Source organism: Crinia signifera, chromosome 9 (assembly GCF_055691185.1).
Source record: "Crinia signifera chromosome 9, ASM5569118v1, whole genome shotgun sequence".
In the NCBI taxonomy this organism is placed as follows: Eukaryota; Metazoa; Chordata; class Amphibia; order Anura; family Myobatrachidae; genus Crinia; species Crinia signifera.
In genome coordinates, this window is record NC_139225.1 from 28,243,860 (window position 1) to 28,267,187 (window position 23,328).

Consider the following 23,328-nt stretch of genomic DNA (forward strand, 5'->3'; position numbering starts at 1 on the left):
AATAGTGTGCACAGTACGCAGTGCTACATTTTAGTGTCCATGACGACTATATTGAAATTTGGGAGAAAACCTTGTTGACCTTTTGACAGTCGACCTTCCCCGTGTTGACATAATGCTTGCGTCGACCTAATGACCCTGCCGACCTAACCATGTCAACCTTCAGTCATGTCGACCTAGTGGTGTCGACCTGATGCGTGTCGCCCTAGTTGTATACCTCCCAACATGACCCTCTCCAGCAGGGACACATTGCTCTGCTCCTGCACTTCCCTCTTAATGTATGATTGTCATCACCTGTGTTGAAGCACCTTTCTTAGTAATTTACATGTTTAACACAGATGAAGGTAATCATACATTAAGAAGAAATCCCAGGAGCAGAGCATTGTGTCCCTCCTGGAGAGTGTCATGTTGGGAGGTATGTAAATTGCTGTCTAGATTAGAACAGGAATATGTAAATGTCTGCCGCGCACGCCCTCTGCCGGTGAAGCTGCTTGAGCGCAGCGGTCAGGAAACTACAGGTCCCAGCATGCTGCGAGTGGCATTTCCGGTGAATGGGGAGTGCGGAATCGGAACCTGTCACCTGTCTGCGGGTGCGTTTCCTGCCTGTCTTTGGGCCGCGGCTGCGGGGGGAGATGCTTCATGTTCGTGCAGGAGGAGAAGATCTTCGCGGGGCGGGTGCTCAGGCTCCATGTCTGCACCATGGGGGGCGCCGAGTGGCTGGAGGAGGTGACGGAGGACATGACCCTGGAGAGGCTGAAGGAGAGGTGCCTCAGACATGTAAGATCGTGCAGGGGGGTTGGGTCACATTGGGAGAGGGTCCCCTTCTGTAATATAGGGGAGAGGAACCCCCACCTCAGAGCCCGTGCTTCACCATATAGGGGAGTGGGACCCCACCTCAGAGCCTGTCCTGTATCATATAGGGGAGAGGGTTCCCATCTCAGAGCCTGTGCTGTAATATACAGGGGAGAGAGATCCCACCTCAGAGCCTGTGCTGTAATATACAGGGGAGTGGGATCCCACCTCAGAGCCTGTGCTGTAATATACAGAAGAGAGGGACCCCACCTCAGAATCTGTGCTGTAATATACAGGGGAGAGAGATCCCCACCTCAGAATCTGTGCTGTAATATACAGGGGAGAGAGATCCCACCTCAGAGCCTGTGCTGTAATATACAGGGGAGTGGGACCCCACCTCAGAGCATGTGCTGTAATATACAGGGGAGTGGGACCCCACCTCAGAGCCCTTGCTGTAATATACAGGGGAGAGGGTTCCCATCTCATAGCCTGTGCTGTAATATACAGACGAGAGGGACCCCACCTCAGAATCTGTGCTGTAATATACAGGGGAGTGGGACCCCACCTCAGAGCCTGTGCTGTAATACACAGGGGAGTGGGACCCCACCTCAGAGCCTGTGCTGTAATACACAGGGTAGTGGGACCCCACCTCAGAGCCTGTGCTGTAATACACAGGGGAGTGGGATCCCACCTCAGAGCCTGTGCTGTAATACACGGGAGTGGGACCCCACCTCAGAGCCTGTGCTGTAATATACAGGGGAGTGGGACCCCACCTCAGAGCCTGTGCTGTAATATACAGGGGAGTGGGTCCCCACCTCAGAGCCTGTGCTGTAATATACAGGGGAGTGGGACCCCACCTCAGAGCCTGTGCTGTAATATACAGGGGAGTGGGTCCCCACCTCAGAGCCTGTGCTGTAATATACAGGGGAGTGGGTCCCCACCTCAGAGCCTGTGCTGTAATACACAGGGGAGTGGGACCCCACCTCAGAGCCTGTGCTGTAATATACAGGGGAGTGGGACCCCACCTCAGAGCCTGTGCTGTAATACACAGGGGAGAGGGACCCCACCTCAGAGCCTGTGCTGTAATACACAGGGGAGAGGGATCCCACCTCAGAGCCTGTGCTGTAATACACAGGGGAGAGGGATCCCACCCCAGAGCCTGTGCTGTATCATATAAGGAAGGGGGGGTCCCAATTTGGAAGCTTTGCAGTGTCATAGGGGAAGAGGTATATACATACCTTTTAGAATGTAAGCTCTCACGAGCAGGGGCCTCATACCTCTGCACCAAAGCATGCTGTTTGCTGCCACCTGGATACTTATGTTGCAGCAATCGGCTGATATACCTATAATCATTTACCCTGTATTTGTCCGGTATTGTCTTCAACTCTAAAGGCCCCCATACATCGAGGCGATTTGGTGCGATTTTGGCCGATTGTGATCTATCGGCCCATTAAATCGGACCAAATTGCCTCTCCCTTACATGCGGTTGGGTCCGATGCGCGTTCTCGTGCGCATTGGACCCGACCAGGTGGTCGGACCGGCAGGCCGTCCGACCACCCCTTCCTCCAGGCGGCGAGGCGGGTGGTAAGCAGGGACGCATGTGATCCAACACAACGGATCGCATGCGTCCCAGCCGCCGAGAAGGTCCCGGTGCTTTGCAGGGTATTAGGTGTCCGTACACTGCTGCGAGACATCGCGGGCAGTGTATGGGCACCTTAAGTTACTTGTTTTTTTTTTGTTTTCCTGTTTGATTATGCGTATTCTGTAACTGGGCGCAGCAGAACCCTTGTGGCGCCGTATAAATAAAGGATAATAATAAAAATAAAGTATATACGCCCGCTGAGTACAGACCGAATACATGATGGGTGGGAGTATGCGAGAATGCACGATGGTAGCACGTGGTGCATACTGAAATTCCTACACACTGACCCAAAACATTGCTGTACACGTCTGTCCTTGTTGGAGAAGCGGGTAGGGTATTTCTCCATGTATGATGCCCCTGCAGGAGTAATTGATACAGATAATTATTGACTTTAACCTCTGCCAAATCACTCTGAGAATATTTCTGTCACCTCGGATGCCAGTTAATGGTTTAGGCCTCCCAGGAGTCTCTGGCTTTTAGTGATCAGATCGGCCATCTTGACCGGACTCTGCCCCTATACTATACGTCCAGTGGCGCCGGAAGGGGGGGGGCGAGGGGGCAGCTTGCCCCCCCCAAAATTACTGAGGCGCTAAAGCAGCTGTGCGGGCGGCTGATTAATCAGTAATATAGGCGGGCGGGCGGTGGGCTGATTAAGCTTGATCCAGCCTCCCGCCCGTCCGCCTATATTACTGATTAATCGCAGCCGCCCGCCCGCACAGCTGCTTTAGCGCCTCAGCAAGAATCCGATTCCTATTCGCAGCCGTCCGCCCACATGGATGACTTCTGCGGGGAGATGTTGAGAACCAGCGCCCGCCAATCACAGTGGCTGTGGATGTGATGCGTCCACAGTGATTGGCGGGCGTGATGCGGGCCGTAGGGAGGGAGACTGGTCGCGTGGATCAGTGCATGGGCGGGAGCCGCGGGAGCATCCTACAACAGCCGCAGCAGCAGCCATCACGCTGTGCTGCCACAACTAAAACTTAAAGGTAAATGCTGCTCCTCTCACCCTCCCTTCCCCAGTGACTCCTGGATCCAGGGGTTGTCATTTACCCCTGGATTCACACCCAAACAGGTTTATGTAATTATGTTTGATTATCATAATCAGACATAATCACATAAATCTGTTTGGGGGTGACAGTGCCACTTTTTCCACTTTATACGAGTAAATGACAACCCCTGGATTAATGTCAGTCCTGGTGTCTCTGGCCACATGTACTGTATATGCCGCTGCCCGGTGTATAATGCCCACGTGTACAGTATATGCCGCTGCCCTGTGTATAATGCCCATGCGTAAATGCCGCTGCCTAGTGTATAATGCCCACGCATATATGCCGCTGCCCTGTGTATAATGCCCACGTGTACAGTATATGCCGCTGCCAGTGTGTTTAGTGCCCGGGGGTAACATATAGCAATTTAGGGTGCGCCAAAATGAGATTATATCTTGCCCCCCCCCCAACCTAAAAACGTTCCAGCGCCCCTGTGTACGTCGTAGCATGTAGGTGCTCAGCACACTATAAACTCGATGCTTATCCTTATGATCTTCAGTATTCCAGGCTAAATATAGAAATATACAGTATTGGCATCCAATTTTCCATCCCTGTTTCGCATTCTCGCCTCTGCGCACTGACGTAAGCAGAGTCACCTTGTGGTGGCGCTGTTGCTGTTCATCGCTTCCATAAGCGGCGGCATAACTGCGATTATTTGTATAAGCGGGACAGGGAGACGTTTTGGGACAATTCCGTTTGGCATGCTGATTATTATGGTGTATCTAGAATAAATCTCCTGCAACAATGTTCCCTTGAGTGTGAATAATCGCCAGTAAAAGCAAATGTTGCCTAGAATTTGTTTGCTGCAGTTCCAAACATGCCACTGTCTGTCATCTGTTATTCCTTAATCCATCCCCTTATTTCCTGCAACCGGCTTCATATTGCAAATGAGGAGGCAGGCAAGCTGGTACGCAATGTATGATATCGTTATCATTGTGCATATCGTTCAGTGTCTACCCACTATATCAATAATAATGCACGCTACCATTTATGCTGGATAGACATGGAAGCGATTCCTGCGGCAGCCGATATAGTTAAGCATATTGGCCATGCCGCGGGAGAACTATATAGTGAAGTGATGGCTAACTTTGACACTCCAGCTGTTGTTGAGCTACACATCCCAGCCCTGCATCAGTTTACGCATGGCCAAATAGTAAAACTGTAGCAGGGCATGCTGGGATGTGTAGTTCAACAACTGGAGTGTCAAGGTTAGCCATAACTGATTAGTGCATACACACTGATCGATTTCGGTGGGGGGGTCTTCAGGGTCAAATCAGTTAGGAGATGGGTATTTGTTTCCTAGCACGGCGCCCCCGATTTCCATCGCAGTGCATGCAATATAGCGGCATGTGATGCGATTTTTAATTGTACAAGCACCCTGATGGGTGCTTACAATGTTAAATGCCCCCCCATTGTCAACGCCACCCCCACTATCAACGCAAATCCGAAGCGTGGCGAGCGCAGCGAGCCCGCGTCCTCTGACCTTTTCATACCCCCACTATCCACGTCGGCGTGGAGCTGATTTTAGATAGTGTGGCAAGCTCACGCGGATTACTTAACATGTATTCCGCGTCCCCTCGCGGGGTTCGCACGCTTCGGGCTCTCCGACGTGGATAGTGGGGGTATGAAAAGTCAGAGGACGCGTACCGCCGCCCCTTGCGGGCGCGCTGCGCTCGCCACGCTTCGGGTTGGCGTTGATAGTGGGGGTGGCGTTGACAATGGGGGTGCATTTAACATTGTAAGCACCATCAGGGTTGTACAATTAAAAATCGCATCGCATGCCATTTGCTGGCATCCGATGCTATGCGATATTTAATTGTACATTCCTGGTCATTTACCCGAACATCGCATACCTCATGGCATGGTATGCGATGGGCGCCGTGCTAGGAAACAAGTACCCGGAGATGTGTTGTGGGAACCTGAGATTGGTGCCGTTTTGCCCCAAATCACCTGGGTTGCGTATTAATATACACAATATAGGGAAGAGTGGCCAATTTTCACAATATCCTCCATTGGAGGACCTGAGGGGTCTCTGGGCCTGAAAGCACAGCAGCCAATCATCGATACACTGTGTGTGCGCTCGGTTCTCAGTATGCATGCGCGAGGCTTTCCTATGATGAACTCTCGCAACTTTTTCTAAACGCACATCGTTCGCAAAGTGATTGACTGGAAGTAGGTGTCAGGTTGTGGAAACCGGCCGCTCCATGGAAGTGCTAAGATGCTGCCTAGAAAAACACTGGGAGTGTCGCGGAAACCGCAGAGTTTTAGGGGAGGGTGTGTGACGTCTGCTTCAGCCCCGATATGTCTTTTTCCAACGCACTGCCGAGTAAGTCCAGGGCTACACGGTATTTACGATGATTTGTGGCACTGCGTAAAAATCATTCGATAGTGAGCGGCTTACGATGGGTTTTGGACATTATTTGCAGGGCTGCAAATGGATGTGTAGCTGTACACGTTAGCACGCAAGGCGGGATTTGGCTAGTGGGGCGGAGACTTAACCGAACGCTGGCCGCTTCGAATTCACAGCTGTGCATTGTGGTCTGAAGCAGGCCGTCTGTCTTAAGCAGCTGATAACAGAAAGCAGTAACAAAGCCAAATGTTAACTGTGTGAGGTTCTGGCAAGGTAGGGCTACGTTTACATGTGACAGTAATAGTGGCACTTCCATCCCTAGCAAGCGAGATATTTGGTTTATTGGTCCCTGAGAATGAGGTAGACTATTCAGTCATTCAGACTTCTTGTGCAGTCCGAAGCACCGTCCCCGCTGCCAGATCTGATAACGCATCCTCCATGCTGCCTCTGTTTATACAGCGGGATCTATCGGAGGGACAGTCTATCTCCAGAGAGAGAGATGAGATCGATGCAAACCAGGACTCTAATTACCCAGAACCCAGGAAAGAGACCTCTATTAACACCTGCCAGGTTGTTACCACCTGTCCTATTGGCAATGATTTGTTTGAGCACATTAATTATTAACTCTTCTCTATAGAGTTGCCAGGGTAACCGTGCCTTCATCTAAGCTTTATATTGCTGGGATGTTTTGGATGCCTGCGGGTATGTATAAATATAGACGGAGAGCTATCTAGGTATATTATATCCTATTTTTGCATTGACTTACATGCAGCAATGTACTGTAGTTGAGTAGATTATTAAGATGCATGTAGAGCAAATACTCCAGCAGACAATGTCACACTGTGCGCGGGAGCGGGTGGTTTCCCCTGTGCGCGGGAGCGGGTGGTTTCCCCTGTGCGCGGGAGCGGGTGGTTTCCCCTGTGCGCGGGAGCGGGTGGTTTCCCCCTGTGCGCGGGAGCGGGTGGTTTACCCTGTGCGCCGGAGCGAGTGGTTTCCCCTGTGCGAGTCTCTATACTATCTAAATGAGTGCACACTCAGGGGTAGATTTGCTAAGATGGGCGTTCTGTTGAACATTGGATATTGCCCATAGCAACTGATCAATTTAATCTATTGTCTTCGAGAAGATGCTAAATAAGTAGAATCTGATTGGTGGTTATGGGCCCTGCCCATTTTTTTTTTTTAAAGGGTCAAACTGCGCCCTGCACTGCTGTAGATGTCAGCCCCCAACAGTGATGTTGATGGGCCAGGCCAGCCCCCTTCATACTGCCCCCCGTACCCCAGCGCCCTGTCCAGATTCTAGAGAGATCACTAGGTTGATATGGACACCATCCCATCTCTAATAGACCACCCATCTTAGTAAATTTATCCCTTACCTTCTTGTTTATAGTAAAATTCCCTAATGCCTACGTTTTGATGAGCCACGCTTCATTCCATGCATACCAATAGCCACCTGTCCAGTAACCCGGGCTGTGTGAAAGCCCTGCATTACTTGTAAATTGTTTACATAAACAAAACATTTTATATTAGCATTACATGCACCTAACCACACCCACGTGTATCATAGCCACACCCACTGTTTTGATTAGTATAGGCATGGTGAGGAGAAGAGGCTGCCACCAAAACCACTACCGGCGTTACCTGAGGTCATTGTTCTACCCCCTGAGTACAGGCTGCAAGCTGCTTGTTTACTGTTCTGCCTAAGCAGCAGCACCAGGGAACCATTAGACCGTCTGCACTGCAGGCTGTGTCTTCTGCAGTTTTTCTACCAACGGCGCAACTGTGAAAAGTCTTATTTCTCTGCAAAGGTAACCTTAGTGCCCGAGATTCCTCCTTATTACTGTCTGTGGAGCTCGGGTGTAACATGCGGTGTAGTGTTACAGTAACCCGCTGCTGCAGGAATATTTATATCTGACATTCACTGTAGTCTTGGCTCAGCACAGAGCATTCTGGGAGCGGGTCTTGCGGCTGACATAATGCTTGGCACGCACAGCGGCTATTTAAGTATTAGAGAATGCTACTGTACTGTAATGTATGAAGACTCGGGGGGATTAAAGAGCGAGAATGCAGTGATGTAACCACTAGATCCTCTGACAGAGTAACTGTAGTGTTCCCCAGTTCTTTATCTAATGCTTGTCAGGTAAGATCCGCTGATGCTGAGATTTCTCTTGTTTTCCCACCTGCAGAGTGCCCACGGCAGCCTGGAAGACCCCAAGAGTCTGACCCATCACAAGCTGGTCCACGCTTCTTCTGAACGCGTTCTGTCCGACACCAAGACGGTCGCGGAAGAGAATATTCAGGACAGAGGTGTCCCAGGGCAGGGAGATTATTCTGATTTCGGTAGTCCAGCTGGTGAGGTCAGTAGCAGACTTACCTCTTTGTCCTCTCTCCACAGATGTCTTGCTGTTAATCAAAAAGAGGGCACCGCCCCCACCGCCAAAGATGGCCGAAGTGTCTTCTGAAGAGAAGGTGGGTTCAATCGCAATGTTTCGAGCCTGTATTTCCAATTCTGTCCAGATAAACAATTCTCCACCCCTATCCATTAATTAACACAAGTGGGAGCTGCCATGTAACTTGCTTGGTCCGGTTAGGATGAACATAGATTGATTTGTACTTCACAGAGGAAGCAGGAGGCCAAGGCCCCAGACAAGGAGGCTATTCTCAAGGCTACCGCAGGTCTGCCCACTCGCAACGTGGACCGGACCATTGCTCACCACAATACGCGAGACGTAAGTTTTGGTCAACTCCATTCTCTCTTCCATCTATGCGTATTTCAGAATATGGGCTTCCTGCTTCTAGGTGGCCCTGCGCAGTCAATGTTTGGGATGTAAGCTGTGTGAAGGTGCCCATACACTTGTCCGATTTGGGCCGATTTGACCAGATTCCGACGGATCGGCCCAAATCGGATAAGTTTTATGTCCCCCTCGGGTCTGATGCAAGGTCCTGAGCTGAAGGTCGGACCTGATGCCGTTCCAACCTCTGACTCGGCATCCCTCCTGGCGGCGAGCACATGTGAAAGGACCGTATGCGATCCTGCCACCCGGGAAGGTCCCATGTGGCTTGTGAGGGGGTCGTATGGTCCATACACTACTGCGATACATCGCAGTAGTGTATTGGCACCTTAAATCTCACCGTATCGTTAAAGAACACGGGGAGACTGATATGCATAGAAAAACATTTCCCCAAAAATTCCATCTGTCCCTCAGACATCCCTACTCCGTGATTACCGCTCTTGCGTATAAAGCAACTTGTTAGCAATACAATATCCTATTTTCTAGCCCAGGGTTTGTGGCATTTGTACTTTGCTTGACATGTAAACTGTTTATCAGATGTCTGCCAAAGCTGGGCCAGGTCTGTAGTGAGGATCCTACACCCCAAACGTCCTTCTTTAGTTAAGGACCATGAAAGTGAATCCGCTGTTACGTGTTACCCTGAGGTTCCACTACAGCAGATCATTTTTGAAGTGGTAAATGCTGTTGCTTTCTGTATTCCTTCACTTTGTTCTCCTTAACAATTGCACTCTCGTAGTGGACCAAATTTGGCCCCGTCCCCAATGGTCGAGGGTTTGCTCATGCGCAGGGGGTGGGGGGGGGGGGGCGGTCAGGGGGAACGCCCAGTGTTTTATGGCCATGTCCAGAAAAATGCTGGGCGTACCCATGCAGACACTGGCGTGGCGATGCCTGCTTGGAGCGTGCGGCTCAAGTCACATGACGTTAGCACCCGTCACGAATTCAGAGGAAATGAAAAGTAAGTCCTGGCTTAAAAAGCATTGGATGGTGAGTGACTATCAAATGATCGGTTCTAGGGGGGAGGGGGCGTTTATTCGCTACGCTGTCAATATACACCGCCTAGCAAACCTTTCTGAATCAGTCCCAATGTAAATGACACAAGAGGCAGATCCGTGGCCCCGTGGTAAAACCTCTGCTGTTCTTGTCCAGTTTCAGACTGAGCTGCGGAAGATTCTGGTGTCTCTTATCGAAGTTGCACAGAAGTTGCTGGCCCTGAACCCAGACGCTGTTGAACTCTTTAAGAAGGCAAATGGTGAGTGCGCTTTGTCCGTGGTATAGCCAGCACTTGCTTACTCACTGGCAATGCAGAGAAGAGGGGACAGATTACTTTTCTCCCTGAAATGCTTTGTTCTGCTGTCACTTGATGTTTTGTTGCGGCAGAAGCAGATCTGCCTGTAGGAGTCCCGTCGCTCCTGTTTACCCCAATGTATCTGGTTCACGCTTGTTGCTATTTGTGGCTGTAGATGAATGTGCAGGGTTATGTCCTGGGATTGTGTCCTGTTACAGAGGGTCCTCACTAGTCACACACTGACTGTTCATCCTCTGGGCTCTGAGGGAAACGTGAGCTCTGTCCATTTACCCGCGGCAGCAATTTGTATTCTGTGACTTGAGTTTCTGGCTTAACTTAGAGAATAATAATGTCCTCGCTTGGGGTTTTGTTATTTAAGAAGCTGCATTACCACCAAGGACACCTAATCCCTAAAGTGGGGGCGGTGACTGTAGATCCTGATACTGGTCCATACAGCCACTCAGCTCGGACTCTTGTCTCTTAAGCTGGCCATACAATAGAACGACCAGCATTCGATGCAGATCGTATGTGCTTAAAACACATACGATCTGCTTACGACAGCAAGCCATCCCGACTGATCATATGTGCGGCGACCCGCAGGAAAGTGCGTTGCATCGTCGTCATACCGAAATACCTCACGATGTGCACACAATCGATTGCACGATCTGTTGAAATCGTTCTGCTGTATGGCCATCTTAAGACCCAGTTGCTTGGAGGTGGAGAACGGATCTGAAGAGTTGCAGCTGGATAATGGTCCTTCCTGATCACATTTCCACTCCACCGTCGTTTAAAGATGGTTAATAAAAATCAGTTTGCAGAGTTTGTATTCCAGAAACCAGCTAAACACTAGCTGCGAATAGGGTGACCTCGGTAGTAATGACGCTTTGTAGGACACTGATATCAGTCTGAGTGTGAGTTGTGAAGGCAGAATAAACACACTGAGGACAGAGCACTAGGATATCTATATCTTACAGGAGGGGATAAGTGTAATAATGCGTGCGACACACTTAACACTTTTACTTCTTTCATTTCAGCTATGTTAGATGAGGATGAGGAAGATCGTGTGGATGAGATTGCATTGAGGCAGCTCACGGAGATGGGTTTCCCTGAGAGCCGAGCGGTGAAGGCCCTCCGGTTAAATCAGTAGGTACTTTTTGTCTTTCTTGTGGCTTCTAAAAGCACCATGCAATGTACGCCCAGTACATGGCGAGATCTGGAATCTGTCTCTATACCACACATAACCGCCCTGTATGCCCAGTACACGGCCAGATCTGGACTCTACCTGTAGACTCCACATAACCGCCTTGTACACCCAGTACACAGCCAGATCTGGAATCTGCCTCTAGACCGCACATAACCGCCTTGTACACCCATTACACGGCCAGATCTGGAATCTGCCTCTAGACCGCACATAACCGCCTTGTACACCCAGTACACGGCCAGATCTGGAGACTGCCTCTAGACCGCACATAACCGCCCTGTACACGGCTAGATCTGGAATCTGCCTCTAGACCGAACATAACCGCCTTGTGTACACCCAGAACACGGCCAGATCTGCAATCTGCCTCTAGACCGCACATAACCGCCCTGTACACCCAGTACACGGCCAGATCTGGAATCTGCCTCTAGACCAAACATAACCGCCTTGTGTACACCCAGAACACGGCCAGATCTGCAATCTGCCTCTAGACCGCACATAACCGCCCTGTACACCCAGTACACGGCCAGATCTGCAATCTGCCTCTAGACCGCACTAGTGGTAGCCTTGGGAACATTTCACCGCATGTCTCCCTTCTGTTGCAGAGGGGAGATCTTTATAGCCTCCCTTTCTCTGAGGCTGTAGCTGGACACAGACGGACACTCCTGACAATGCGTATCTCTGTTTTACATGTCTCTGTGTTATGTGTCCTCTTGTATGTTTGTAATGTGATGTCGAACAGGGTGGTGATAAGGATGTCCTGCCACTAGAGCTGAAACAGAACCGACAGTATCTGCCTTGCTACAGCCTCTTTCTGAGCAGGTTTATCCGGTGTCTCTTGGATGTCTATACAGGAGGCTGTTTGCTTAATGTAATATTTTCAGTTATGTGTATATTGGTCTGTTCATACCATTAGAATATGTCTCCTCATTTTTTGTGTTGCATCACTCCTTTTGATGTCCTGTTCCGTTCTCCAGCATGTCTGTGACGCAGGCTATGGAGTGGCTGATCGAGCACTCGGATGACCCCGGAGCAGACGCGCCCCTCCCGTGTGAGAATGCGTCGGAGGCCGCAAGCGCTTCGGCCCAGTCAGACTCCAGAGCCAGCCTAGGAGCCAGCGCGGAGGACCCGAAAGACGAGCTCACGGAAATCTTTAAGAAGATCCGGAGGAAAAGAGAATTCCGTCCTGACCCCAGAGTACGTTACTTGTCCTGTATGAGTCCTACGGCTCCGTGGCGCACCTGTACCGCCACACCCGCCCATAGTCTTGGATGGTTCTGCTGGTTGGGGAATGTTGTCACTGTAGCGCCTTCTTTGCTTTAGGGATTTTGCTTTGGAATAAAGGGGGTTATTCAGACCTGATTGTGCGGCTGTGAATTCGCACTTCTGGGCAATTAATGATAGACTGCGCATGCGTGAGCTCATCCTTTGATAAAATCCTGCTACTATTTTAATTGCTGGTCGTACGCAATTTGATTGATAAGTTGACAGAAAATCAGCGTTTGTGGGTGGTAACCGGCCATTTTCTGGGAGTGTCAGGAAAAACTCAGACGTGCCCCAGGCATTTGAGAGAAAGTCATGTGACGTCGGCTCTGGTCCCAATCACACTGCTATCGCAGCCGCCGAGTAAATCCTGGACTACGCACAGACTGCACACACTGGAAAAATCATGGTGAGCGACAATTTGCAGGTTTGCACTGGGTGGGAGTTCATGAAGACTGCCCCGCTCCTATCTAATCGCAGGGTGATCACAGGACGCAGCTAAATCATGCCGCAGCAATCTGGTCTGAATAACCCCCGAAGACTGTAAGGTATAGGGCCGCATTTATAAACTAATATTTGCAGCTAAATCCCCGAAAACAGCCGTTTTCGGGGGTTAACTGCAAATATTAAGTATCCCCCTAATGTATCACAGGGGACCGCAGCAGGAATCTCCGATCCCTACTGTGATCCCCACCTGCAGCGCCGCCGGTCACATCCCCCATAGGTTTCTATGGGGGATGCGAAGCTGCCCGATGTATCAACATCGGACAGCACGGCTTCGCACCCCATTCTGATATGGCGATAGCCCACGGTAGCCTATGGCTACACATTGCACTGCCCGAGCGGCAGTGCGGTCAGCGGGGTCGCGGGGGGGGGGTCAGCGCGTAACCGCACATGCGCAGACCCCCCCGGCTCCGGGCATCGCAGGGACGGGCTCCTTTCAGAGCCCTGTCCCTGCGCCTAGCAGGTGATACATTACAGGTGAAATGATCGCATTTTACAATGCGATCCTGGGAGGTAATATTCCGCCCAGATCGCATTGTAGATGCGATCAATGGTAAATGGGGGCCATAGTCAGTTGCTTATTGCCACACTGGAGCAATCCAATTAGCATTGGATTACCGCACATTCGAATGCCCGATGTTGGACTCGCAGCTCATGGAGAAATCTGGGAATTTTGTGTGGGGATTCCGCCATTTGTGCGGCATCCGAGTGTCACCACCATGAAATCAATACCTAGGTTCCTGCTGTAACATCGTGGAGCTGGTCACACTCATTTCTCATAGTATCACCAGCATTCGAATAGGTGATCTGTTCCCTGCTCAACCCCATTAGCTTTTGAATTAAGCTTTCTCCTCACATCAAGAATATCCCGGTACATAGATACTTGGACTAATTACTGTGCAGAAAACATGACCTATAAAGCAGGGGCTATATGTTGGCTGTACGGACGTGATATGTACAGTACGTGTGACGTTGTGTTGGTTTTGTGTCCTAGGCTGTCATCGCTTTGATGGAGATGGGATTTGATGAAAAAGAAGTGGTTGATGCTCTTCGTGTTAACAACAACCAGCAAGATGCAGCTGTGAGTAGTAAATGCAAGCTCCGCGCCTCTGACCAGTCCCAGAACTTGGCGCTGTTACAAAGACGCAACACTGCATTGTCTATAATGGTGTCTAGTTGTAGGTTTTATTTAACTTCTTTATGCTAATTAAAATGTAATTTGCAATTTGTCTACAACAAACTAAATAGGTAAAATAGGGGTAGATGTATGAACTGTCAGGGGTTTTCTGCGCTATCCCCACATAAGATAGCACTTCCCCTGATGTATTACTCCCGCAATGGCGATAGGGGGCATGTGTCACATCAGCGCAGGTATTCCTTAAATAGTACCAATAATGTATGAACCGCCGATGTGCATGCCCGTGTCTTGATGTGGCACTGCGGGTCTCCAGCCACCTAATACTCCACAGCGCTTACTGGTCTTCAGCGCCTTCAAAACGAAGACAGCGCATGCACCGGGTACAGAGCGCCATTTCCCAGCATTCAATGCATACATTATCCTGCGCATGTTTTCATTTCAAGATGCCGGAGACTAGCAAGCACTGCAGAGTGTTAGAAGGCTGGGGGACACAGCTGGCATCCCATATGGGAGGACGCGTATCCCCTGGGGGAGGAAGGTAACGCCATCCCATATCTGATGCAGCAGGAATAATACATTCAGCCGATAATAGGAGCCACGATAATGCGGTGAAGCTGTTCCTGACACTTTAGGAACGAAATATCACTGTTAATAAATCTACCCCATAATTTCTTATTGTAAGATAAGACGTCACTGCTCCTGTACTAGACGGGACTTGGGGCAGCGGCCTATCTGCTTCTGTGCGCCTCTGGGGGCGGCGGCCTTCCTGCTTCTGTGCAGCGAGTAACCGGGGCAGCTGCCTCCCTCTCCCTCTTCCTGTGCTTCTATGACCGGGGACTGCACCTCCATACTTCTGCCTGGAACGGTTGAACCCAGAGCTGATAGGATATAATAGTCCAACAACCTCTCCTTTGTTTTCAGTGCGAGTGGCTGTTGGGAGACCGGAAACCCTCCCCGGAAGATCTGGATAAGGGAATTGACACCTCTAGTCCTCTGTTCCAAGCCATCCTTGACAACCCAGTTGTACAGCTAGGCCTAACCAACCCTAAAACACTGCTAGGTAAGTGTGTTCTGTCACTCCACATCTAAATGCCTAAAGGTTTATGTACTAAAATGGGAGTTCTATTGAAGATGTGCTGTTGTCCATAGCAACCAATTAGAATCTACTTCTTTATTTAGCACCTTCTAGAAGATAATCAAATCTGATCGGTTACTCATAGCAGATATGGGGTAGACATTATGAAGGTCAACAAACATTTAGGTCAACAGGGCTTAGGTAGACATGGCAAAGGTCAACAGTCAAAAGTCGAAGTTTGACGCAAGTCGACATTGAAACCATATGAGTGTACTGCGTCCTCTCAATGGCTCACCACATTCGGCACACTATTGTATTCTCCCTCCACGTCCTAGTGTTGGGTATACGGCCTGTCGGCACTAAAAAAACTCATGTCGACCTTTTGAACTTCCAATGGTCAACCTAATGCTTGTGTGGAACGTAGCAATGTTGACCTATTTCATATGTCCACCTAATCCCTGTCGAACTAATTTATGTCAACCCTTCATAGTGTCGACCCTAGCCACCGTAACCCACCCATAGCAACATCCCTTCCTCAATAGAACTCCAACCACACACCACCCTCCTGGTATCCGAGCTGGGCAAAACTGGGGTAAGAAATGCTGTATATTCTATAGGGAGCCTCCTTTACTGGGGTCTCAGAGAACGGGGACTTAGGCATTTGGTTTCCCAGGTGGAATAATTGTGCCCTATAGGACTGTAAGGCCGGTTTCACACACTCCGGCTCCTGCCGGACGGTGAAATCCCGCACGGCCAGGGAGCCGTGCCGCACACATAAGTTGTGAATGGACACTATTGTGTCCATTCACACGGGACGGCCACGACCCGGCCGCACGGCTGCAGCCGGATCCCGCCACTGGAAGGGACGGCTGCCGGGCTGTGACCATCCCCTCCATGATAAAGTACAGTGTGCGGCGCGGCTCCCTGGCCGTGCGGGATTTCACCGTCCGGCAGGAGCCGGAGTGTGTGAAACCGGCCTAAGCCTGAATCTGTAGCTTACATCTCTCAGCGCGATCCCTGAGCCTTGTCAGGTTTCCCATGTTACTCAAGCTATAAAGTATTCACAATGTAGCATGAGCGACCTCTTCATCCTCCTGCGGGGGGAGGGGGCCCGGGACCGGTAATAGTTCCTTTGTGCGTTATAATATACCCCCTGCTCTAACATGGACAGTTAACAGCCACCGAGGGTCTCTGTTTTGGGAGCTGAGTATCGGCTTTTGTTGGCCTCTGTTCCGTGTCTTTCATCACACTGAGACTATCCGGTGTCACTCGCTGCCCTAATGTAGGTGTAGGGGAATCTCGTAGCTGTCCTGAGCCCACTCCTGGCTGTCAGATCTATTACCAGCCTGGGCCAAAGCTGAAATAGTAACACTGCAAATATTTTGCCCTTCTTTGAGTTCACAGTCTTGTTGCCTGGTCAGATTTCACCCGACCCTGCCCTCCCGAGCACACAGGAAGAACGTATTGTTTTATAGTCCATGTATATAAACAGAAGCGTCCTCAGACACCCTTGTTAAAATTGCACCAAATGGCCCCTTTTGGCGCCCCGTGTACCAGAGCGACATTGGCACTCGCTCAAAATTGCATCTTATAAACAGAAACCTATTGCAGTAGTTCCAGTGCGGCTTATTTTAAGGTAAAAAGGTTAAGACTTGCTAGAGAACCCCTTGGCCACCCTCCCTAACGGCATTTGGAAGTTTTCAATTTGCTTAATTGGGCCAATAATTAAAATTTTCGGCTAATATCTAATTAGCAAAAAAAAATCCTGCTGCTAATTAGCACAACGTGGGGCAGGTCCCAATGCTGGTGATTTTGTTGTGGCTTCGGTTTTGCCTGCCTCAGGCTGGGTGAAGACAAGTTTTGATAGTCTGGCGTTTTAGCAGCATCTGTGAAAATACATAAGCCGCGCAGCTCTTTGGGACCCTGTTTTGTGCTATGAAAATAATGTTGTACAGAATTTCAGGGCTAATACGATACTGCCCTCAGAGCAAAATAATAAATGGTGTTAAAGTACCCTAAAATCTATTTTTTTTATTTTTTATGCTCACCAAATTTAAATATTCATTTCAATAAAGTGTTTTCATTAAAAAAAAAAAAAATAAAAAAAAAAAAGTGGGCCCAATTTTTTTAGTTTTATTCTTTTGTAATCAAACAAAATTCTTAGGGTGGTATTCAATCCACTTGCTATTTACGCCGTTTTTAAATAGCCGCCATTTCTGACATTATAAGGTCGAATGTCATTCAACTTATTTAATGTAGGGTCCGTTCTTCCAACTGGCGGAATATAATCCGACAGCCGTAAAGTCCCGACATCAGGGAAAACAGGCACTGATTGTCTAATCCACGGCTGTGGACTCGACAATCTAGCAACCGTTCCCGACAATACAGATTCGCTTCCATAGGGAGACGAGCCTTGTTGCAGGCTTGTCCCGGCTGGTATTTTATAATATCGGCCGGGCAGATATAGCTGCCGCGATTGAATACTGGCGATTGAATACCGCGATTAATACATTATTTACATAAAAAAATAAAAATACACAAATCATTCAACACATTTTTATAAAGTAGTTTCCTTATGAACTATACAGCCTCCCTACTTTTTTATGCTGTTTTCTCAGTTCGTTTATAGGACAAATCTTGCGAGTGGTGGGAATTGCTAATAGAATTGTGAGAGTCCCGCGCGCACGCCTGAAGGTGGAGTGTGCGGGTGTATAATCCTTTTCAAATGTGTGTTCGCTCTGAAAGCTCAACATTAAAGGTGCCCATACACCAGGAAGATTTATCTTCAGATCTGGCTGGTTGGAACAAAAACATGGTTATGGATGAGTGACAGTTTGTCAGTTTTCCAGCATTTCCAAGCAAATGGTCAACTGTCATTTGCTGTCATCCATACCTATGTTTTTGTTCCAACCAGTCAGATCTGAAGACAAATCTGCGTGTGTATGGCCACCTTAAGACCTGTTTTAATTGGCAGTCAATCGATCAAAATCGACCATTTAATAATTGTTATCCGATCGATAGTTAATCAAATGGTTTTTGCGGATGTGGACGACATAGGCAACAAGCGAAAAATGTTAACTTAAAAAGTCCGACATTTAGTTTTTGGGATTTTTTTTTTTTTTTTTTATACTTTCCCATTTAGGTGGATACTTGGTTTTAACATGTCGAGCAAAGCAGCGCACGGATATAGGGGCTTATGTGATGAAATCTACAAATTGACATAAATAATGAAAAACTCACGTCAACCTTTTCATCTGTCGACCCTTTTTACTGCTACCTTGAGGCCCCAATACAATCTTGATGGGTCGTGTTTGCGCGATCCCGCAGGTCAGATATCTGATCCGTTGGCCTTCATTACGGATGCTTTTAAACACATACGATCACTTGTTTGACCGCTCCACGGCCTGCATATGACCAGGTCATATGTAGGTTGTCCTGATATATGGCCAGCTTTAGTAAGTATGTCCCTCTGTGTATGAGAAAATATTGCTCAGAAATGTTTTTTCGACCGCTTTTCTTCTGGTTTCCAGGTGTGGTCCGATACTAGTTATGTGCCTGAACCCTACATGTGGGCCATCTGTGCCGACCAATCCACCAGCCACCTGTAACCTTTCCGGCTGTCTCCTCCCATTATAAACCCTCTCACCGTCCACTTTCCTCTTTGTTTCCAGCGTTTGAAGATATGCTTGAAAACCCATTGAACAGCACCCAGTGGATGAACGATCCAGAAACCGGTCCCGTTATGCTTCAGATATCTAGGATTTTCCAAACCTTAAACCGCACGTAGGAGGTGCAACCCACCCACCCCCGGGAGACTCTCCCAGCTGCATCATGTCCTCGGACTTTGGGAAGTGCAAATACCAAAACCTTAATGATTATTACTTCTTTGTTCGTGTTCATTTTATTTTGAGCTGTTCTGGGCCCGTTTTATTCTGCTGAAGAGCGTTGTGAGCGTGTTTGCGTTAATCATGGACTTTGCTTAGGCTTGTGATGTTATTGGAGGTGTATTGTGGTTAGCGCGGAACACCGCTAACTTGCTGCCTGATGACGGACTGAGATTAGCACTGCGACCTCTATGGCGTCGCTGTGCTGGCGTGGTCTACTAGGTGGGGGCAGCCTGCCCCAAGTACATCCAGGGAAAGGGATCTGACAAAGGGACTTGGGGGTTCTGGGTATTTTCGCTGGGTTTTGTCAGCCTTCATCCAGGTGAAGTTCCCCTTCATGAACACTAATATTATGGTTGCAAGTGAATTGTTTAAAAAATATATAAATATTATGATTAAAATGACAATGAATCAGGACCACTGCTTCTCTAGGGGGTTAAGAATCCACAGATGAGGGTTTTTAGGGGGTTATTCAGACTTTGATCGCACCGCTGCGACTTTGCAGAGCCCTGCGGTCGGATATACGCCGCCCACCCAGAGTGAAATCCCACCCTGTGTGAATTTTGCGGCCCTGCAATTCACTTCAAATCCATTCGCAATCACTCTCCGTTGAATGATTTGCCAGTGTGTGCGCGCAGTCTGTGTGTAGCCCTGGACCTACTCAGTGGCTGCGATAGAATCAGGCTAATTGGGGCCGGAGCTGACGTCACATGACTTCCCTTCAAGCGCATGGCCACGCCTGCATCTTCTCTGACACTCCCAGCAAAAAAAAAAAGCAGGATTCTATTGACTATGGCCTCGCGCATGTACAGGCTATCGATAATCGAGAGGCCCTGCGAATTCACAGCCATGCGGTCAGGTCTGAATAACCCCCTTAGTACTTAAAATACTCTAGATCAGGCATGTCCAAACTATGGCCCTCCAGCTGTTATGAAACTACATGTCCCATCATGCCTTGCTACAGTTTTGCTATTAGGGGATGCTAAAACCATGCTTGCCTACCTGACCCTCTCCATGCGGGAGAAAATGCTCTGCTCCTGGACTTCCCTGGTAATGTAGGATTGCCATCACCTGTGGGGAGCTAGGTACTTGATAAGAAAGGTGATGGCAATCCTACATTACCAGGGAAGCCCAGGAACAGAGCATTTTCTCCCTGAAGGAGGGGGTCATTTAGGCAACCCTGGATAAAACTATGGCAAGGCATGCTGGGACATGTAGTTTCACAACATCTGGAGGCCACAGTTTGGACATGCCTGCTTTAGATGTAGCTCAACCGTTTCTCCTAAACTGGAAGTTGAATATAATGTATACAAAAAAAACTATATATATAATTTTTTTATTTTCTTTTTTTTGTGGGGGGGGGATATGGTTTGCATGGCAAAACATACATGATGCTGGCGGTAGGAAGACCTACAGTGGCACTCCAGGTAATCCGAAGTCTTGGATGGGCTGGGTAAGTATACTTACCCCTATCCGCTGGCAGCCTAACCCTCCCCACTGGTGCCTAATACCCCTTTCCTGCAGTTTATTGCTAACCACCACCCACACACACCCACCCTTAGTTCCTAAACCTTACCTCCACCCAGTCATGCTTACGATTGGATGCTGGCTGTCAGGCTTTCAATGTCAGCATCTCCAGTGATGTCCGGATTCCGACACGTAGCGAGAAATCAAACCTAAAGTATTTATTCCTCAGGTTCTCTTTGATCTAATCCAGTGGTTCTCAAACTCGGTCCTCAGTACCCCACACAGTCCACGGTTTCCAGGTCTCCCGACAGGTGCATTCATTACTGACTCGCACAATTTAAAAGATCCACAGGTGGACCTAATTATTTCACTTGAGTCTGTAAGGAGACCTGCAAAACATGCACTGTGTGGGGTCCTGAGGACCGACTTTGAGAACCTGTGTATCTAATCTGTGCTATGGAATAATAGTCTGTTAATGTCACCATATCTACAGCAAAACAGGTTCTTAATTTATTTTTTTATCTTCTTTTTTTTTTTTTTTTTTTTAATGCAAATCCATTGTGTTTTATCTGTGAGTTAGCACCGGATCATGGACTTTCTGCCGTTATTTTGTATTAATATTTGAAAATATATTTAATTGAAATATGTATATCATTAGTTTTATTAAAGTGAAATGACGTTGTCAGTATTCACACGTGAACAGTAGGAAACGTTCTCATTACAAACAGATGAGGCTGCGGTGAGCACTATATTTAGTGTATCTGTGGTCTTTGCGATGTGGTAGGGAATATTTTAGCGTTCAGTACATTTACTAAGTGGCGTATCTGAGGCAGTCAGACTCTCACCTAGTTATCAACAAACAACAAATGGAATATGACTTATCCGGCGCTTGGAAACTCGGTAGGTACCAGGATGCCTCCCGTATAACTGGTAATGTGTATAATGGCGTGTTCTCACTGCGAGTGAGAAATACACGGCTTTTCCCTGACTGCCGCGCTGGACCCCTGTTCTCACTGCAAGGCAAATTCCCGGGTGAAGAAGTTCTACCGGGAATTTGCCTTTTAACACGGGTTTTTCGGCAGTGTGAACGGGTCAACCCGTGTCTGCATACCCGGATCTCAGACACGGGTAAAAAGAAGGGTTTTAGCCGTGTTTGAGATCCGGGTATGCGACCAAAAATCCTGTGTTAAAAGGAAAATTCCCGGGTCTACATGCTAGACCTGGGAATTTGGCTGCAGTGAGAACGGGGTATAAATAAGAAAGAAAAATTTATATATGATAGTGAAGTACGTTTAAAACATAACACAATTTAATCACATAAATCACAATTCATAAAACACACATGCAGTGTCTAACTGTATAAAAGCACTGGGTACTTATGTCCGATATCGCATGCGATCCGATGCGATTTTCCATAGGATTCAATGTTAACAGAGTCCTGTTCATTTCCCCACTATCCAAGTGGGCATAGAGTTGATTTTATAAAGCGTGGCGAGCCCGAAGAGTGGCGAGGGCCGCGGATTACTTAAAATGTTTTCCGCGTCCGCTCGCCACGCTTCGGGCTCGCTGCGCTCGCCACGCTATATAAAATCAACTCTATGCCCACTTGGATAGTGGGGAAATGAACAGGACTATGTTAAAATTGAATCCTATGGAAAATCGCATCGGATCGCATGCGATTCGATTTTGCCGAAAATGGCGTCGAATCGCATCTGATTGTATGCCTTAAGGTAAGGCATACAATCACAAAATCGGGCGCCCAGATACTACATAAGTACCAAGCACTGTAGATAAAGTGCATATAATTCTTTCAAACGAATCAATCCTTGAGCATATGGTGGACCTTGAAAAAGTCCTCTTTAGAGGAAGAAACGCGTTGTGATCTGCACATAAGCGACTTGGAAAGGCGGAGAAACCGGAGGAAATCCACGTAGAAGTGCTCAGCAGTATTTGCACTGGTGTTGGAGTTTCATCCGATTCTGGAACTGCTTGACTGTCAGTTCCTGGATACCCGGTATTTGCTAACCTCCATATGCTCAAGGATTGATTCGTTTTAAAGAATTATATGCACTTGCTTTTATACAGTTAGACACTGCATGTGTGTTTTATGAATTGATTTATGTGATTAAATTGTGTTATGTTTTAAATGTACTATCATATATCATTTTTCTTTCTTATGTATATACATTACCTGTTATACGGGAGGCATCCTGGTACCTACCGAGTTTCCAAGCGCTGGATAAGTCATATTCCGTTTTTTTGTTTGTTGGTGTATGGTGAAGGTTTTGAGGAACCTATAGGAGTATTTGACTGTCTGGCAGCTGGCAGTGCAATTTATTCGTCCACCTATCTGTGTTTGTGTCTCACCTGGTTATGTCTGCTCAATAGTGGCTCCGCCCCCTCAATGGCTGCCTCCGCTATACACACTTTACAATACAAGTTAACACAATAGGACAGATGTAATGACACTCGAGTTTGTCATTTATGTGTGCTGCTGGTCAAACTCACACACATTTTTTTTTAAAGAGGCAATAATTTCAAGATCTAGTTTTGCTTTGTGAATGATTACCCCCTTTAAAAAAAAAATCACAGTTCCCCCGGCACAGCAGACTAACTCGGGCATCGTTACATCCTGCCCCTATCCGAAAACCACCGTCACCCATTGAAATCACAATTTGTATTATTTTCTTAATTGTATTAGATTCATGTCTGCTTTAATCCTAAATGGGGGAACATCATGTTGTCACAAATGAATGTGAATGTCATGTGATCATCCTCTGCGGATAGTAACTACCGTAGCAGCAGTCTCTCCCGGCCAATGGGATTAAAAAAATGAAATCCGCTGGGGCTGTCCACTTGCATCAGAAATCATTGAAGGTCGACTGTGGAGCACAATAC

The 23,328-nt window shown here is 48.2% G+C and overlaps 1 protein-coding gene across 1 annotated transcript; it reads left to right on the forward strand.

Annotated features, from left to right (window-relative positions):
* The first annotated feature begins 535 nt into the window (after positions 1–535).
* UBAC1 (UBA domain containing 1) lies at positions 536–21,130 on the forward strand. The gene is made up of 10 exons (XM_083158644.1): positions 536–774; positions 8,011–8,131; positions 8,220–8,293; positions 8,446–8,553; positions 9,763–9,865; positions 10,936–11,044; positions 12,077–12,296; positions 13,861–13,947; positions 14,926–15,064; positions 18,751–21,130. The coding sequence occupies exons 1-10, from the start codon at positions 637–639 to the stop codon at positions 18,864–18,866; spliced, it is 1,215 nt and encodes a 404-aa protein (XP_083014770.1). The 5' UTR covers positions 536–636; the 3' UTR covers positions 18,867–21,130.
* Positions 21,131–23,328: the final 2,198 nt, after the last annotated feature.

Excerpts from the sequence above, each read along its gene's own strand:
- UBAC1 (XM_083158644.1), top strand. The coding sequence starts at position 637 with ATGTTCGTGCAGGAGGAGAAGATCTTCGCGGGGCGGGTGCTCAGGCTC. Across the intron at positions 8,554-9,762 it reads CTCACCACAATACGCGAGAC|TTTCAGACTGAGCTGCGGAA; the intron begins GTAAGTTTTGGT and ends GTTCTTGTCCAG. Across the intron at positions 11,045-12,076 it reads AAGGCCCTCCGGTTAAATCA|CATGTCTGTGACGCAGGCTA; the intron begins GTAGGTACTTTT and ends TCCGTTCTCCAG.